The sequence below is a fragment of the Fopius arisanus genome, unplaced genomic scaffold (assembly GCF_000806365.1).
Source record: "Fopius arisanus strain USDA-PBARC FA_bdor unplaced genomic scaffold, ASM80636v1 scaffold00045, whole genome shotgun sequence".
Lineage (NCBI taxonomy): Eukaryota > Metazoa > Arthropoda > Insecta > Hymenoptera > Braconidae > Fopius > Fopius arisanus.
This window is the reverse complement of record NW_011887784.1, coordinates 858,060-877,820: the sequence shown is the minus strand read 5'-3', so window position 1 is coordinate 877,820 and position 19,761 is coordinate 858,060. Positions and strand designations below refer to the sequence as shown.

The following is a 19,761-nucleotide window of genomic DNA, read 5'->3' as shown; positions in this document are numbered from 1 at the left end:
AAAATATATATCATAAATTTTTAGGAAAAAACAGAGTCATGAGACAATGATAATATGCAATAAACAATCGCAATCAGCAATGCGGCCAACAATTTATTTAGGATTTATTTATTTATTTATTTTATTTATTTATTCATTTTTTATTTATTTACTCAAAAGACCGGTAATTATATCTCTAAAGGAGGGAAGAAATCCTTGAGAAATCTCAGACATTTATTGAATAAAACATTGGAAATTAATCATCGGAGGATTCCACCCCAGGTCAAATCATGACAATCAAAATCCAATCAGCCTCGTCTCCCCTCGGCTGGAGCAATACGACATCACATAAATATTTATACACGTAAACATTTCTCCCAATTAAATAAATATCTGGCAGAAATATATATTTTTTCATGATAGAGTTTGCGTTTTCGGAGACTACGCTATGTTTCTTTCTGCAATACGGATTTCTATGTCAGTCAGGTTAATGTGCACTCTGTACATCCGGAGCTTTTTATTACGGTTAAGGCCAAGTTGAGAAATGACGAGTTTTACGGGGTGAAATAACGGTGTACGTCTCCTAAGGTGGGGTATTTTCCAGTTTGATATAGTGGAGCTTCGGCGAGACTTTGTACTTTTAACTGCTTTATAATGTTTGAAATGCAATTGTTCATTGCCGAGAAGTTTATGCGACAAGTTCCTATATGCAACCCATCTAGCCCCAATTGTTTATAAGACACATGAACGAAATTGCGTGAGACAGTAATTAAAAAAAAGAGAGACAAGACAGTATCTTGGGACGACCAATTACCCTGAGAGAAAAATTTGATGAAGAAAAATTAATAATGATTATAAATTATTGCACACTAATTATTACTAGATGAAAGTGTGGAGTAGTCGAAACGTGAAATGTAGTTTGTGTATTTTCTACATATTAATTAATTTTATTAATTATAATAAAGTGCAAGGTCGCGATAATTTTATTCTCATTATTTGAATAACCGACGTGAAAAGTCAGTGCGAATGTTTAAACAAAACCCCCATTTTGCCTTAATAATTTAAACCTAAAATCGACAACAATCGACTAGGATAAATAACTCTAGAACATGTTGAATAAAACACTGGGAAAAATGAAGAGTCTCTAAATGTTCGAGAAAATTGTTAATTATTAAGTAATAAATAAACGAAAAATCAGGGGATATTCTAGTTGAAGAGAATCTACGTCAGAAGTAACTTTAGACTTCGTAATTAAAACATCTTCATAATTTACGCCGAGATATTAGACCGAATGACTCTTGAAAATTTTCATACGCTGGATTAAAAATGAGTAATTATCCAGTAATTAATTATTTCCACAGAAAGTCGGTCAATCCTCTAGTAATAAAATGGAGATACAAGAAGATTCTTCGCATTTTAAATTTAATTACAATTCATGATGATATGAATTGTAGACACCAGAGGAATTTAAACACGATGACAATTTTTAGTCGTCCATTTTTTTGGTGATAGAAAAAAATGAAATAATAAAAATCGCGGCGATAACTCGTGGAAATATTTACAACACCATTTCGAAGTATCGAAATAAAGCCCTGGGGATGGGTTGGATGAAATGAAAAATGCCAAAAACGAAAAAAGTAGTGCGAGATAATCGAAAGGTGAAACCTTTCATTGCTCCAATGGTTTCGCTCGGTTGGGGGTGAAAAAAAAAGCTCAGTTGCAGGTTTTTGAGGGGTGCAGCTGGGAGGAATATCGATTTGTATGTAGGGAGTTGAAACCCACGGTGGAGAGGGATTTGAGAGGTATTCCCGTAGTCGAGGGTTAGGTACTGCATCCAGAATGACCCATGGGCATACACGGATTGTCCATCGTTCTGAACTAATATTCAAATTCCACCTGATAAATACTATTCATTCGGACACATTCGTGGAGCTTATCCTTTATAAATCCATTTGGCGATTGATATTTCATCGGGGATTTAATCTGGAGCTCTAAATGCCTTCAGTGAACACCACAAACTTTCCTTTGTGTGTCAAATTAATTTTATCCTTCATTGATGTTCTTTAATCTTGGAACATCAATGAATTAAATGAAAAGTTGGCACATAAAAACTCGGTGAGTGCTTTGAAATAAAATATCGGAAATGTCTCGAGGGAAAAGATTTCTCAGAGCTCAAGTGGAAAAATTATGAAATATGAATTTGAGAGTAGTTTCTGGTTTGAAGGAATTTTTCAGAATTGAAAAAATACGGAGCTGAAAGGACTCTTGAAATTTCAAGTAAAGCAACTTGAAATTTTTAATGAAGACAGTGGCATGAAATTTCTGTACATTTTCTGTGCATTTGTTTGATGGCGAATCAGTTAATTCCTTGAATATTCCGGTAATTCTCTATTTTTAAGTTCATAAGACTGGAAACTCGGAAAATGTGGAAAATTCAGGATTTCATTGGCAAATCAATTATGGTTTAACCCAAAAACCCTAATTTTTTTGAATTTTTAACAGAAATAAGAAATTCATGAACCATTTGTATCCGAAATTGAATTCAACCGCACGCAATTAAAAATTCATATTACTCTGCGATTGAAGTTCCGAGGACTTTCCGACCCAGTAATCCTCAAGAATTCAAAAATTCCCGTTCTAACGTCAAGAAACGCTTTTTTCTATTCCTTTCATACACCGTTAAAAAATTTGCGCAACAGCTAAAAGGCATTTGCCAATAACGTAGAGACAAAAATCCCGAGAAAATAAAGAATCCCGGGGTTTTCACAATCACAAAAATGATAATCATGGGAAAGGAGTAATGTGAAAACCACGAGCAACAATTACCGAGGGAATTGCCATAATATCATACAACAAGGATTCCCGCAGAAACCACAAAATTAATCTATTCTTTACATATAAGTAAATAACCATCCGCAAATAGTTTCATCATTCTATCCCATTCACCTCCAAAATCCCGTTGAAATTCATAATCCCCCTCCCCATACCAAAGTCTATAAAATAAAAAATAGATAAATAAAATAAATAACCGAGCATTCCCCGTGATAAAAATAAACGAGTATATATTCTCCCAGTAAATATGTCGCTCGTTTTCCACCTAGAAATCGTGGTTGTTCCCTGGGTTTATAAAATTAAAGCCAAGTTTATTTATCAGAAACAGGAATACTCCCTTTGAAGTGGTAGTTGTGCCATCGATCGAAAGGTGAACACAGAGGGTTGCGGTGGGGTGAAAGGGGTTAAGGGGGAGGGGGTGGGTATATACACGATGCACCGAGCCGCGTAATTTGAGGGTGTATCGTAGCGTATTACGGTGGTTAGATCTCAAGCCCTTGTGAGACACGCGTGTCTCAAACCGGTCATTCCCTTTTACATTGCATTCTCTATCCTTTCTATCCTTTCTATCCTTTCTATCCTTTCTATCCTTTCTATCCTTTCTATCCTTCCCCTCCTTCCCCTCTTTCCCCTTTTTTCCCTTTTTTCCCTTTCCCTTCGCTTTTCTCCCCCCTTAACCTCCTTACCACCCTTACCACCCTTACCGCCCCCTCCTGTCCCTGCAAACATTATTTAATTTAATTAAGAACATTCCCTCTGATTCACCAACTCCAGGGCTTTGATAAAAATAAAATATTTTAAATAATTACACCAGCTGTGGCTGTGGCTGTTGAGTCAGGACTGCGAACCCACCCCCTTCACTCAAATAAATTTTGTTTTACTATTTTTAATTTTTTTTAATGAGATTTTTGAGGTATTCTGATTTTTAGAATGACATTGTTTTTATTTATTTTTTTTTTATATATTTTTAATATATTGTCAACTCCTTGCAACGAAATTATGATATTAATCACCCCTGAGAGAGAAAACTTTTTTTATCCCATCTTTATTATTTTTATTTACTCTGTGTTTTTAATTCTATTTGATGGAGAAATACAAAATTATCATCAAAAATGATAACTCAGTCAAAAATTCAACTGGGGCCTCGATGGCTCGAGTCGAACTAAATCGAAAGCAAATTGTAATTCCACCACGGGAAACCACTTGCGGAATAAAATTTCTCCGCTCCTCAAAAAAATATTCGTCAATTGGCGTTATATGAAATTGTCACGGCGTACCGCTGATGAAAAAATAATTCCATCACTATAATAAACGAAATTGACCAGTTAAAAAAAAAACCTAGTGCGCATGCCCGTAGAATTCCGGCTGACTTGGATTGAACGGCATGAATATTAATTGCGTACCCTTTCAAATGAAATCGATGCCCAGTGCGATTTTACGAGTCGCGAATGATTCATTACCATAACAATAATTGGAGCCTTTATGGAAACTACTACCACTACCACGAAACCTCGCTGTTCCCCCCTTTCCCCATCCTCCCCCATTTTTTATAATAGGGTGCAAATGACATTATCAAATTGATGGGTTTGTTAATGCAGAATTAGTATTTCCATCTGACAGTAATTTCCTTTTTAATTTCTATTTCCCCGGTGCTATTTAAAAGTATTTGCGTTAGTTTTTCAAAGTGCCTGGGAGATAGTTGATTCGTTAACGAGCTCAGTGACACCGGAAGTTGCCACTGCGCTCTCCCGTTGGTTGATGAGAATTTTAATAGAATATATCCTATTCAGTGAGTGAACTGTTGGTACCACTCATTCGTAAACTTTTCAAGAGACTCGGATAAACGATCGTCCGGGTATTATCGGGCTCCTCAAGGCTATATATTTATTCATCCTGAGATGTATAAATCAATAGAGCAACTGGATAGCTTTTATGGAAAACTCTGTTACGGGGTAATTACCCTTATCTCTCTATTGGGGGTAATTTGTGGATCGAATGGGTGTTTATGTTTATCCGCTATCAATCGATAGGAATCGCGGAAAGTAGCTGACGGTGGAGAAGATAATAATGTTGGAAAAACAGTCCTGAGGTGGTGACAGGTAGTATTGTAAACCTGTGGGAATACCTGACACTTATCGCGAGGTGAATATCGCGAACGGATATCCGTTCGTTCTACATCTGTCCTCCGTGGGTTATGAATTGTCTCGATGAATAGGTCATTTGCATTTAGGGGGTACAACGGGATGAGCAAACGATAGGTACATCTTGGGTAATTCTTATAGAAGAGACACCGAGTGTCGCTCATTACCCATCTGTCGAAATACCTTTAATTAGTGCCGATTTTTATGTTAAATTAAATATTATTGGTTAAAAAAAGGAAAATATATCGGCAATAATTCGGTAATTTAACTCGGTTTAAATATAAAATGCTGATCTTAGCGGGTATTGAGAGCGTGTGAAAAATGTCTTCAACTTAAAGTCAACTAGAGTACGTAATGCTAGCCATAATCTATAAGTAAGACAAACGTTGATTACGACGTATGGGTAGAGTTGTCTCGTGGCCATTATTATCCATTACACGGCAATTGGCGTGCTACCAATTTTCATTGTAACCCATATATACACTTGTGCATTCACTTACCTGTTGAAGATCTCGGTGAGTTCGTGCTCAGACACAAATTGTCCGAGATTAGCAACAAAGAGAGTGGAGCACGGTGCATTGCTGACAGCAATGCTCGGTTGAGATGATGATGAACCAACTGGAGATGCTAATGCTGGCGATGGTAGAAAGTGGGGTAACGATGCGTGGATTGACGTCAGGGTTGTTGGATGCGGCAGAGACATTGGAGCCTGAAAATCAAATGCACCATTCAAATCTAATCTAGTAAAATCAATAGGGAATAAGTTCTAACTAGGATATAACTGCATTTTTTCTAGAAAATTTAGTAAATTCATCAGTGAACCGCAGTTTGTCCAAAGTCTTCAGTCAATATCTCGGGATTGAAGGCATAAAACGAATTTTTTGTAAAAATATTTTTTGTAGGAAATCCTGAGAGCTAGAAAAATGGTATCAATGATAATATTGATATCTCCCTTCAATTTCGAGATATTGGCTAAAAACTGAGGGCGAGAAGAATGCACTTTCCAGAATTAATGAATATTTATTTATTCATTCTCTGGGCTGAATCACAGAAAATTCAACTTGTGCTCAATACTGCGATATGGTAATTGCGTGGATGTTTGTAGCGGATATTCACAGTAATTAATTAAAGAGGAATTTTTAATTAACGAAAAATCCATGAAATCGTCATGGACGGAACGAAATTTGTTGATGAAATACTGAAAAATTGGGGTAATTCAAGTGGGGTAGATTTCGATACTCTGCAATTCCGGGATTTCTGGTTCATCACTCGTCATCGATAACGAATTTAATGTCATTGTTTGATGCACGAATATATTCCCTATCATTTGTTGACGGTATTACCCTGACGGTGACTGACGTATTGCATCAAACTTTGATGTTCCAATGGTGTATGAGTAATGGCAACAGGATTAATGATATTACATCGATCCCGGGTGATTGATTTCTACATTAATTCCCCGCATTTGACGTTGGATACGATGTTAAACTGTTTTAAGTACTTTTTTTTTTTAAACAATCTGATCGAAGCGGAGCCCTGAAATTTTATTTTATTATTTGAGAGACGAGTATTGAGTCGCCGATTCATTCGAGATGCTTGAGATTTCGTAAGGGCCTCAATGGAGGAAATTTATAAATTATTATAATTTACTGTTGGAAAATTACACTGGATGTAGAATCATCAAGTGATTTTGGAAAGTGAGTTTGAAAATAATTTACGCAATAATTTCCCTGAATTCCCAATGTACTGAAAGTTCAAGTTTTCAGTGAGAAATCAGTTAATGTATATTAATATTATTTTATATTTTAAAGTGATTCATTGCAAGACGAATTATTATTTCTCATGGGAAACTCGTTTTTCTTAAGTTTCCAAGACAAACGGAAAATCTAGTGAGAATTTTTGATTGAAATTATATTGAATAAAATAGAAAATACGAGGACTGAAATATCAAGAAGTTTTCAGTCTTGTAAAAAGCGAATAGCTTTATGAATTTTTTTCACATCAAATCGATGAAATGAAATGTCAGAATCTAACGTGACACTACGGAAGGTTTTGGGTGCCTCGATGCTTCCTGTACCTCCGGAAATAATGGATACCTCATCCATCACTCTGGGTTCATGGGGGAAAAAAATCGTAGGTTTGATGGCGTACCTCGATGTACTCGGTACGCGTAAACCATTTAGCTCGGAGCACGTCAATAAAATACGGATAGAACAAGAAACCGAGTTATTACAGGGGATCGATATAACCATTGATTCCACGCCTCATCGTACTTTATCTACGGCATCGCCGGTGCCTGTTTGTGCCTGGTATACATTTTATTCATCCTCCCGAAACCACAGAAGTGAATCAATACGAGCTATCAAAAAAATATAAATCAAACCTGAAGATCGAACAATAGACTTCTACAAAAACACCCCAAGGGAAAACAAAATATCAAAACAAAACCGCAGAGTTCTCAAACAACTTACTCAACTTGAATAAATCATCAGTTCAAAATAAATCCAATCACCTCCGTACACTGGCACTTACAATTTTTACTACCCAAATTCCCAGAATTTTTTCGCAAAAAAGAAAAGACCAACGACCCTCTATCCGATACCAATTCAATTCTGCATATTGACTAGTATTCAGTGAAAATCTCGAAATCTAATAGAAATAGCGTAATCTTCATTAATACCTTTTTGGTAGAGCTAATGAAGAGCTACAAAAAAGTTTACCATTAAAAATCTCATATCTCTCGTAGTTTTCGAAATATACTTGCTAGATTAGACAAGCCGATTTACCACTGAATGTTTACCGATTAACTGATTATTTAATAGAATTGAAATTAAAAATAAAGTAAATGAAGAAAAAATTTGATGGGTTTGTAAATTAGTTGGCAATGTCTCGGAAGTGTTTAGAAGGTATTTTAAACAGATTTTGTGAAAAATAACGAGATGAGAAGGAGTAAAACGATCATGTATCACTAACGTGCATCGGGGCGCTTGTTGGTGGCTCCATAGCTTTGTCCGCAGATAGTCAAAGATAGGAACGTACGGGGACCTGTGGATGTAACGCAGGATGTACGAGTGTCGCATGTTGAAGTGTTCCAGGCAATTCACCAGCTGTTGAATAAGCAAGTGGATGGTGCCACAGTTCTGGTCCACCTGGGAAGAATGGGCTTCCTAAGTCTGAAAAAATTCAATTTAAATACACTTAAAGCATCTGAGTGATTATCACAAACCGATTCATCATTTATATTATTATAGAAACCACCTAGGTACTCTTTATCACTTTAGTATTCACTTGACTATTCAATTTTCTGCGTTGGGCTCCATAATTCCTCTCTCTTCGTTAACGATTCGTCTCAATGACCTACATTTTCCACCCACCGCGCAACTTGAAGAATATTTTTAAATAATTTCCGCCTATATCATTGATAATTTGATCAATTATACTCCCGCCAATTTCTAATGCAATAATAAACTCCCGGTAAATAATGCCGGAGTCAATTGTCGAAGTGTAATACGACGAAGTTGGCTTTTTTTTGTAATTATCTCGAAAGACATCAACGCAGGGTGAAAATCGTAGAGGACTTTTTTTTGGCTCACTAAATTTTCGGTAAAAAAGGTCTTTTGGTATTTTTTCTCAAAACTAATAAGTTCCGGGATAAATCCATGTTTAATAACCCTGAAAAATCCCAAGTATCTTTTCCGCGTTTCACTACTCCATTGACTTTCTTCACTCGCCATTCCACGGAATGAGGGAATTCATGGAGTCAAGGGGATTAAAATATCAAAATCTTATGAAATATTTACGTAACCAGGAAGAAAGCGACTTGGAAACAATATTTATCGAGATTTTAATGTAAAAAGTGTAATGGGCCACGAAATAACCGGAGAAATCGAAGAACGAGTGCATAATTCATGGCGCCCGATCGAAAATAAACACCCGACAAGTGAATTTTTATCCAATGACAGAATGACAGAAGCAAAAGTCGACCTCAACGATCTACATTCAGGGCCCGAGGCTATCCCTGGATTTTTAATTCACCATCAACTATTAACTTCGATAAACCGAACGGTCGTCTCAATAATGAATCAACGTCGCGTGCGACAAAAATATCGATCACCAGTTGACCTGACCTCCAGAACCGATCAATATTGTACATTTCTAAGTGAACTGCGGGGTGAAGACAGCCCTGCAAAATATTGTTTTTTTTATTTACCCCCATTTTCTCCTGTTTTCCCTCCATTTGCCGTCCCCGAGCTGATTACATCTGCCAACTTAATTGGCTGGTTCACCACTTATTGCTCCACGCAATCTTTTTCCGCGGACTATGTGCACGCACGTACACATTAAAACTTTCGCGCATGTGTCGGTTTTTTCTTTTCATTTTTTTTTCCAAGAATGCAGTAGCGAAACGATAAAACTGTTCAAATAGATTTTGGTTATTGCTCTGCGCTCAGTATATTTTTGCTGAATATCTCGGAATCCAAGGCAAATAGCAATTTTTTAGTAGTAACCTTTTTTATAGGTCTCAGTCAGCTCTGGAAAAATGGTTATAACAAAAATTGCTTTATCTTTTTTACATTCCGAGATATTCGTGAATTTCATTTTGTGGAGAGAAATTATTCGCTTTGTTAACTTTTTTTTTGTTCGATATATTTGGATATCGAAATGAAATTAAATTAAATGTATGAAAAGTAGTCGGATAGCTTGTATTTTTTTCAACGGTTTTGTTCATCGCAATAAAAAATATCAATTATCGATCGTTGAAAAAAAATAATTCGTGACTCGATTCTCTGCCTGCTATTCGCTAAGTTTTATCAGATGTAAAATTTGAACGATAGCCTCGGGGTTGCACAACCTTAATTACAATCGTTTTTACGTGCATATTCTCTTTAGCTGTTTTTCAGAAATAACAATGGCGGGAGATAATTTTTATCCAACAGAATTTTCCCCGAAGGCTCATTAGGATTTAAATTGACGTCGCTTTGGTAACTCGAAACCCTCATTATCACGATGACTCACCGAGGATGAAACTCCGTTCTTCAAAGTTTTAACTCAATTTTCCTAGGGTATTAGAGTCCCCTCTTTTCACCTAGTTTAGGGAAGTTGTTGTCTCGCTCTCGTGCTTTCGACATATTTCGAGGTGTGTTCTTTCGAGAGAAAATAGCCAACGGGTTTTCTAGGGTCTCGCGAAAATTGATCAATGTTTTTCAGAAAAAAAAAACCGTCAAATCGCTCAGGAAATACCTCATTTCCCCGCCTTTTTCTAGCACCACATGGCAATTTTGTTCTGAGAGAAAAAACTCCGCGCAAAAAAAGTGCTGGCTTCATACAACAAAATATTTTTTTATCAATTTCAAAAATCGTAACATGCCCTGATGAAATTTTTCCCTCTCACACTGTGAGAAACAAGTCTTTCATCAGGAAGAGATTCTTTTTTATCGAGAGAATTTTTACTCGTCACCATGAGTCCTTCCATAAATTTATAACTTCATGTCATGTCTACAAATGAATCAATTGCAATAATTCATACTCTCTCGATCTGATTACTCATCTTTAACCGAAAAATTATTGTTTCGTTCGTACCACGAAGACTTTCATAATCATTGATATTTTTTCTCAGTATATGCAAGCTTGACTTTAAATATTGCATTGTCAGTGCAGGATATTACGTAAAAAAATTTCAAAGAAAAATAAAACTCCAGCTACATCCCAAACAATAGAAATTTATGATAAGGACATAATCTCAGGCTTGGTAATATTTTAAAATTCTCACTAAACCGGAGACTCTCATTCTGTTGAAAAACTTCTTCTCCCACTGCAAGACCTAAATCATTAATCACGAGATTTAACGATTTGAAAAAATTGTCAAGAGAGTACTTTGTTGCTGCATGTATGTTGCACATAATTTTTGTGAAAATGAGTTTCTTCTCTTTATGTGGAGCTCTCAAAACACCTCATCTCCTCGGTTACTTTTTAGTGCTTTGGAGTTCAGTGCGAGTGACATGGGTCTTCTGTGGTCTCTCAGGTAAAAGGAACAGGCAGGAACGAAAGAGGATTCGTGAACGGTGAGTGACAGGAGTTAGAGTAAACACAACCCCTCGGTATGTCTCTAGGACTCTACATGAAGCAGAAAAGGTAATATCTGAAAGATCGATTCGATACCTCAATTTGATAATCGATGATAGAGGAAAAATCGAGGGATTATTCGGTGTAAAATATCACAATGATTGCTGACTCCAACTGATTCAAGCTTTTCTCAATTCCACGATTTCAATGGATATCACATGATTTCAGGATTTATTTGATGATTTGAATTCAGAGTGATAGTGATTTCATTGTGATTCCATTGTGATTTCATTGTGATTTCACCGATGAATAGGCCCTCGGGGAAAATTATTAAAATCATAAGAGAAGTTTAAACAGAGCGAGTGAACGGAGTGGCGGTGCATACTTACGTCCGGTTAGAGGGTGCATCAGAGCGGGGTGCGAGGTGGCTGCTGCAGCGGCTGGTTGCTTGGGTTTGCTAACCTTTGTGTTACTTTTTGCAAATTCCAAACGTATGGTTTGTGGCATATCAGGATCGAATTTAACCCCCTGCTGGAAATAGATCCCTACATTAGTACAATGGGGACACCTTGGACTTTAGCGTCATCTCTTTTTTCCTTATTTGCATTTTTCCTGGATTTTTTGCTATTGTTATTTTATTCTCTTTATTCTTTTTTCTGCCTCGGAAATTCTCTTCAACTCCAGCACAAGAACGACGGGATCAATCAAACACTCACTAGGATATTTTATCTTTTCTTGAATAAATCTACCAGCTTTTTTCCTTGGTTTTACCAGGAAACCCTGGGATTTACCCCTGAAGAGCAAAAATACACCAGATTATTCTGTTTTCGCGTCGGCTTTTACTGGCAATTGCTGAAAAATTGGCATTTTCTTGAATTAAGAATACTCGTCATTGTGATGGTCAAGATTTTTCATTCATTTCATTTGATGTAGTGATTCCAATATTTTAATATTCAACATCGGATTCGTATTTTTAGTTTCAATTTTTTAAATGAATTTTTGAATTTTTAAACAAATAATTTTAAAATAATAAAATTTTTTAATTTTATGAATTTTGAAAAGTCGTTACGACTTTGAAAATTGCTGGAATGAGAGAAACATTCCAGTTATCAATTTAATTCAGTTTGTCTATCAAAATTAAAAACTCGTTCTTTGTTAATTGAAAATAAAAGACTGCGGGTATTGGAACAATTCTATTCTGCATTAACGCCTGAAAATTGTTGTAAAACTATAATTTTTTTTAATCAGAAAAAAAACGATAAGAATTCTTAATTCAAGAAATTTAATTCGACGTCTGAATTAATCGCTGGTTTAGGGGGTGGGGGGAAAATGGGAAAACGTGAAAACCATTGGGGATGTGAGGTACCTCGAATAAACTCTGGGATTAAAAAAAAAAACAGATTGTTGACTATACATTGCAGTTTGCGTGAGGTCAAGTTGCGTGTTGTGGTTTAGAAGATAGAAAGAGAAAATAATTTATACGTATGTGATCATTAGATACTGAACTCAATGCCTCAGTCAATTACGATAACAAACACCACGTGAATGGTTTATCAGAAATATCAGGGTGGGTGAGGGATTGTTAATTCGAATTGAAGATTCATAGAGGATGAATTCACACTGTGCAAACTGAACTAGTACATTCACAGACCCTTGGACATCATCCTTGGGCTAAGGTGTACAGATGAGTTGACAACATTTTAACCCCGAATTACCGATACTGTTCTTTTGTATTTCCTTCTCATTCGATTTATGCTTTCTGTTGATTTGGACTGACATATTTCCATTGTGTGGACGATTGAGTGCTTCGGTTTAGTCGTAAAGCGGATTATTACCTGTAAGTCTTGTTTCGCTGCCTCAGCTCCTGCTCTTGTGTGAAACGTTACAAAACCCACTGGCTGAAAAATTAAAACAATTTTTTACATGCCTCTACAATATTTTCTATCTAAACTTGTATTTAGAAATTGGTAAATACCATGCACAGTCTCAAGTTATGGATGTTTTTTTTAAACTAATAAAAAACGTATGATCGTAATAAGTGAAAAAAAAAAAACGGTTTCAACACTTGGAGTAATTCCTTCCTCATTCCACTGCTTATGCACACCAGGGGATAATGTCTTTTTTTACGGAATGTTATGCAATGAGAACATAATCTTCATGACATCCCAATATTGAGGAATTATGATTGCATATTTTTTTACTTATTTATTTGCATTGTTTTTGATTGTCTAGAAATTCAACTTGACAATTTCTCAATCGATTCATTGCTTAATTCTTCATTCATCTATTTATGTGGGTTTACGCGTCGGAAAATATAAAAAATTGAAAATTCATCGAACAACTCAGTAGTGAAATGGTAACCGGACATAATTACTAATATTTATTAATATCTGTGAATTAAAGGAAGATAGAGAAAATTTTGTAATAACATTTGTTGTAGCCCTTACTTGGCTCCACAAAAAAGGTCCTGATAAAAATTTGACTATCTGCATTAGATTCTGAGATATTCATTGAAAAATTGTCAGTACTCAAAACGGACTTATCTCAGTTTACCATTTCGTTAATTTGAATTAATTTAATTTGCATTTTTACCCCAGAATGGCCTAGAGAACTCCCCCGAGTCAAATGGAAATTCACAGAGATGTACAAGAAAGGTATTAAAATATTCAGAATTATATTCATAATTCGACAAGTCCGCTAATCTGAATTGTGAGTTGATCTGAGAGTGGGATTTCCATCTATTTCTCAAAGTTCCATTATAAATTGCTCAACCCACTTAGAAGGTACAGAAGCTAATGTTTCTTTAATTTCAATTACCCCAAATTGAAGAACCGAGTTTGGTGGAATAAGCGATGAAATATTCGAGTGAGGCAAAAGTCAGGGTTTCCATCAGGGTAATGAAAACCGACGAGTGTCAGTTCAGATAGACCACCGATGATAATTTTGCTCGCGATTAATGATTTTGAATATTCTCGATAGGAATTAACGAAAGAATCAGGAGGGATTTGAAAAAAATGGGCATAGGGTAGGGCATAGGGTAGTTCAGGCCCTCTCAATATAGACCATTAACAAAAAAATGGCGGGACCACGAGGCTCGTTGAGACTTGGCGATTCCGTTTGGCACTCGGATGAAAATTCACCCTTCGCTTTGGTTATGGTTTTATAAAATGACCCGGTAAATTTTCCGAGTGGATGTAGCCCGAGCAGTCGATCGATTTAACCCGTAGGATGTCGTGCCGTCGACGAGGGCTTTTAACTCTGGCGACCCAATTACCATCCTGGTGCGCAACAACATGGAATCGAGAAGATCTTACACTAAGATTGAATACACTGGAGGTTTCACCGGAATAATACAATGTTATTCGCTCCTATTCTATTGGACCATGGAATTCATTCTTTGGGAAGTAATTATGTCATTATTTTGACCTCAGGAAGTACTTACCGATGCCGTCTTTCCATTTTTACTCGTCACTTTGAGCAGTGAGTTCTCGTACCCCTACGACAGAAACAGAGAAAATATAAAAAATTAGATTTGATGACGTTAACTTTAAAAATTAATTTTAAGAATGAGGTGTATAATTGAAATCGATTTTTTTGGCGGGGAAAAATTGAAATTTCGAGTTTTAGGACGAATGTAATCAGCAAGTCAATACTGAATTTTTGAAACATATTTTCATCGAATAATTATAGATTTCAGATTAATTAACCTTTTTAATAATTGAATTCGAATCAAACCTGTTTATTCAGCTATTTAAAACGCATGTATTTTTCATGAGAATTCCAATTCTAAATTCCCTAAAGGGAAATCGTATCTCCTCCAAACCCAATGCTCCGAAGTATAGGGGACGGGATAGGTGCAATTTTTGAGAATTTATTGTTAATATAATTTCCGTCGAAATGTCAGCATTTATTCCGACGTTTCTCAAACTTCCCGAAACTATCGGAAAATTACTAGAATTTAAAAAACTTCTTCTAAAAAACTAAGATTTAAAAAACTTCAAATTTGTAATAACGACAGAGTCACAGAATTTCCGTAGAATATTTAATCAACAAACCAATCAATTTCCAAAATATTCAAATAAACCTCTATTTTCAGATCTAGACGATAACTAAATGGTATTTTATGTAAAATAATCATTGCAATTGAAATTGAATTGAAAATCTCAGAATTGAAAATTCAGACAAAATTGTGGGTAACATTGAAAAAAAAATTATAGAACTTTTATAAAAAAAAAATAGAAAACTGGAAATTTCTCGGATATTCCGAGAATCCAATAATTTCAGATGAGAGATATCCTATTGTTGCTGAAACCAGTGATATATCCTCGGTGATGAAGCTGAGATTAAATAATCTTTTGCCATAAACGAGAATCGGTATTATCGTTGCAGTGGGATTATCAAAACGAACGGTTTTGTGTTTCTCGAAGAGAGAATCCCAGGGTAGCGATAATACCTCATTGTTCCAATGACTATCCCGCCAAAAGCACTTCAATATTACGGAATAAATTCTAAGCCATCCTCGACACGCTTTCACGTGAAATCATTTATGACAGAACAAAAAGGACAAAAACCTGTTAGGGAATTCTCGGGTTATTAGACGTTCTCAAATAGAGTGAAAAGCCTGGTAACCCATAAACTCCCTCGTCTGTAAAATCTTCGAGGAAAAACCGACAATAAATCTGAGACCATTCTAGAAAGCAACTGTGACTGTATTTTTTGTAATTTTTTTCCTTTTCTTTCCCTTTTTTTTTCTCCAGTGGAACATCTGACGAGCCGCAGAGCTGAGGAGAAAAAAATGTTCCGTTTTGTTTTTCTTTTCATTTATTTTCTATTATTATGTTAAATAGACAAGCCTTCAACTCTTGATGCGGCCAGAAGTGAATACAGGAATATTCAGGGATTTCTATGAGTGTACGGGCATTTTTCAATTAAAACCGAGGACCGACCCTGCAAGATTTATTTATAATTGCATGAATGGGGATTGAAGCTGGGAAAGGTCCTTCAGGGCAGATTTTTACATTGAATGCAGAGATTTTTTTTTTACTATCACTGCCTCCCTGAGAGATCATGAAGCACTGGGAATTACTCGGTATATGAGAATCATTCAGTCTCTTATTATTACGATTTTTTTGCGAATATTAAGACCTAAATGTTTTAAATATCGTAATAATGACGAATATTATAAATTTTTTATTAAAAATTTTGTTGAATACCGAAAGAGATAAAAAAATCTATTGATTTCGCTTGGGAAGGGTTCCATTCTTTCCTGAGAATTGATAAAAGAAGAAGAATTTCCGGTTAATTTACCTTTCAATCCAGTAACATGTATGCAATTAGAAGAAAATAATTTTTTTCTTAAAAACACGTCCAAACAACAATCATAGATAATCATTAATAATAATTATTATTTTGATTATTATCGCGATTACACGAATTGTTGGGTATTTTTTTTTAAACTTTTTGTACTGAATTGAAATTTTTTTATTTTGTTTGTCAATAAAAAAAAATGGGTCGATCCCTCATCGGAATTGGAAGTTATCTCTCATGTAAACGGTTGTAATCGCTGATTGGAGTTTTAGGGGAACTGAAGGTACTCAATATTCTATTAAACTCAACCTTCCGGGGATAATTTTCCCTTGAGTGATGAAGGAAAATTACGGAAATGCGTGGCATGTGTTAAATACGGTGATGTGAGTTAAATGGAAACTTTGGGGAGTGAATTCATTGTGGAATAGTATGTTGCTCGGGTTTAATTCAATTTTGATTTCCGAGTCATGCCCAGTAGATTCGGATGTTTGTGGTCAGCCGAGTTAGAGGGACTCGAATGGATGTCTCTGTTATTTGTGGGAGTTAATCTCAACACTCAGGGAAAAATATATTTATCCTATCTAAATTTCCCAGAGAGAATAATTGATATAAAATATTAATAAAAATTATAGAATTATAATTTTAATTATTATATTTATAATAATATATCATAATTATAATAATTGAATTATAATTCAATGAAGTGTTTTTTCATTAAAAATTACGCGAGAACTTCAACTTTTTATTTTATTTTATTTAATCTGCCGTAATTTTTCATTGACGTTATGGAAAAATTTCTCATGGAAAAATATATCCGCTAATTGTGTGTGAGTGTTTTTTTAATTTTATTGTTTAATTATAGAGTTAATTATGATTGACTTTGAATGCAAAACTGCGCACGCCTGGGACGTAGTAATATGTCAACTTAGAAAGTTCAATTTTTCCTCCGGTGAATATCGCGGGATATTTTATTTCTCTCAGTTTCAATCGGTTGTAAATTTACCGACGGTTTTGCGTATACGGAAATTGAAGTTAATGACGTAGAAATGTCAATTGACAGGAAAGTTGGAAAATAAATTCACTCGGATTCAATGTCGGCTTTTTTTAAGAGAGATTGCGTAAAATTTTGTAGCAAAGTTGAAGAAGAAATTTGAGGAAAAAAAATGAATTTCCGTACTTCCACTGACTTCGTACGATTAAATTCGGGGAGAGAGAATTTCAGAGCTCAGAACTCTTGAGATGGAGATTAACTATTTACGGTAGGATGGTGAATTTACGACAACTCTTCATTTTTATTTTGCACAATTATGTGAGTGGAGGAGGCGTTATTAATTCTCAACGAGAGTTGAGATGTTGAATGTGGAGTAGAGGACCAAAATGTGTGAACAGGTGGTAGCGCAGGTGTGCCAGATGCTCTTTTATCAAAAAAATAGCTTCGGTTTTCATGGAAATCATTTGTGGACTCGTTTATTTCTCCGGTATGTTTTTTATCAAATTTATTCATTCTTTTTTTTCAGGCACTTTCACTGGGGATAAAAAGTTCTCAAGTTCTTGGGACGGGATTTCTAGAGCGGGACATCGATTTTTCTTCGAGTTCTTTCGGTAAATTTTCTAACCGTGAAGTTTCATTTTTTTTTTCTGACCCAAAAAATTGAGCTCTTCAATATTATTTAGCTCTTGGTTGTTAAATCAAATATTCTCATCAACAAAATATTTCACGTTTTACGAATTTTTTTATGAGGAAATTTTTTGAGAAGCATTGCGGCACCGGAAACCGGATTGCGAATTATTGAAGAAATTTCAGGGGCGGGAGGCGGGTAAATATAAAATTCGAAAAACATCAAATATTGAGAAAATTGTAAAAATTTTAAAATCATCGCTAAAACTGATGAATACTGCAAATTATTGAAAAAAATTTAACCTACGGGTGGAGGGAGCGGGAAAATTTTGAAAATTCAAAAAATTTCAAACCGTAAAAAATGTCAAAAAATTTCACCACCACGTCATCATGTCTAAATTTACGATTCAAACATTTCGAATGAATGTGCGTGTGAAATTTGTCTCAATACGAGAGCGAAATCATTAATGACGAGAATTAACGATTTGAAAAAAATTGACAAGAGAATACATTCTGGTATGTTGCATATAATTTTTTGGGGAAGTAATTTTTAACCTGGAAAGTTTTTAATCGTAAATTGAGAAGATAGTCAATAGACAATGTGCATTTGCCACGAGCCTGATAAATGGCGAAGGAAATCGCGTCTTGAAACATAAACGAGGCAACATTGGTGGGGCATAATATCTTGGGTATAGGATGAAAGAGTAAGCTTGCTCGAGTGTTTCTGAATGCGAGACATGGAGTTCCCCAGAGGATGGAGAGGGATCCAGAGGGATGGAATGAGGATGGAAGGGTGAGGGGAGTTGTTAAATATGTGTGGGACGTGAGAGTCTCTCCCTTCCTCGGTTACTTTGTGCATGACGTTGATGAAAAACGTTTATGAACTCTAGGTATAAATATGACGAACAAAGATGTCAAGTTGATTACTTCAAACTTGATCGAAATTCAAATGTAAGGGCCACCATTTCTCAACAATCCATCAACAATTCCTCAACAATCCCTCGACAACCTCTCAACAATCTCTCAACAAATTCTCATCAAGAAAAATCATTAAAAATCAACTCAATCCCATTGCCACAATCATTTTTTTTTAATTAACAGCTCAAAGAAAAGGTTGCAAGTGCCGGGTAATTTTATTCAGCTGAAAATCGAATTTCCGTTTTACTCTGGATTTCGCTGTTGTCATTGTATTTTATTCATGTGCAATTTTTTTAGATTTAAAATATACTCAAGTAAATCAATAATAAATCCTGAAATTTTCGGTGAGAAAGAAATTTCGTCTTTCTAAATTCTTCAAAAGTTATCGATTTTCAGATTTTTTTTTAATAATGAAAAAAGTTTAATAATGAAAAGAGTGTTTTTGAATTCTCATATTTTTTCAAATCTTTTTGAAAAATCCGAGAATTTTCGGGAAAATGATAAAACGAGGAGGCCAAGATAAATTTGAATAAACGGAAGTCACGGAAAATGACAATTTCCCTATATCCGATTGAGCGATATCATATCCATCCGCTCAACGGTTATCATAATTTCCCCAGTGACAATCCGGTCTCAACCAACGAATGTAATTGTTCCCGAAATTCGGAAAGATTCGTCACACACCAGTAATATTATCCCCTTACAATAACAATCATCACTTCCGATACAAATCATTGAAAATATAGCCGAGAGAGGAAAATTTCCGGAAAGTTGAAATTTCCGAAAGATTTCCGAGGATTGACCGAATTTAAGAAAAATGTACAGCAAAAAAAGAAAATGAAAATCGTAATGACCATAACAATTATCATGTTCAGTAAATAGAGAGAAGAGGGGGGAAGGGTG

The 19,761-nt window shown here is 35.3% G+C and overlaps 1 protein-coding gene across 1 annotated transcript in view; it reads right to left on the bottom strand.

Annotated features, from left to right (window-relative positions):
• Positions 1 to 19,761, bottom strand: part of cpo (couch potato) — a 44,007-nt gene that overhangs the window by 7,894 nt on the left and 16,352 nt on the right. Inside the window, exons 3-7 of the mRNA XM_011305993.1 lie at positions 14,458 to 14,511; positions 12,851 to 12,913; positions 11,405 to 11,546; positions 7,992 to 8,125; positions 5,453 to 5,661 (exon numbers count right to left, since the gene is read on the bottom strand). Of these exons, the coding sequence (XP_011304295.1) occupies positions 5,453 to 5,661; positions 7,992 to 8,125; positions 11,405 to 11,546; positions 12,851 to 12,913; positions 14,458 to 14,511 (602 nt within the window). The remainder of the gene's footprint in view (positions 1 to 5,452; positions 5,662 to 7,991; positions 8,126 to 11,404; positions 11,547 to 12,850; positions 12,914 to 14,457; positions 14,512 to 19,761) is intronic.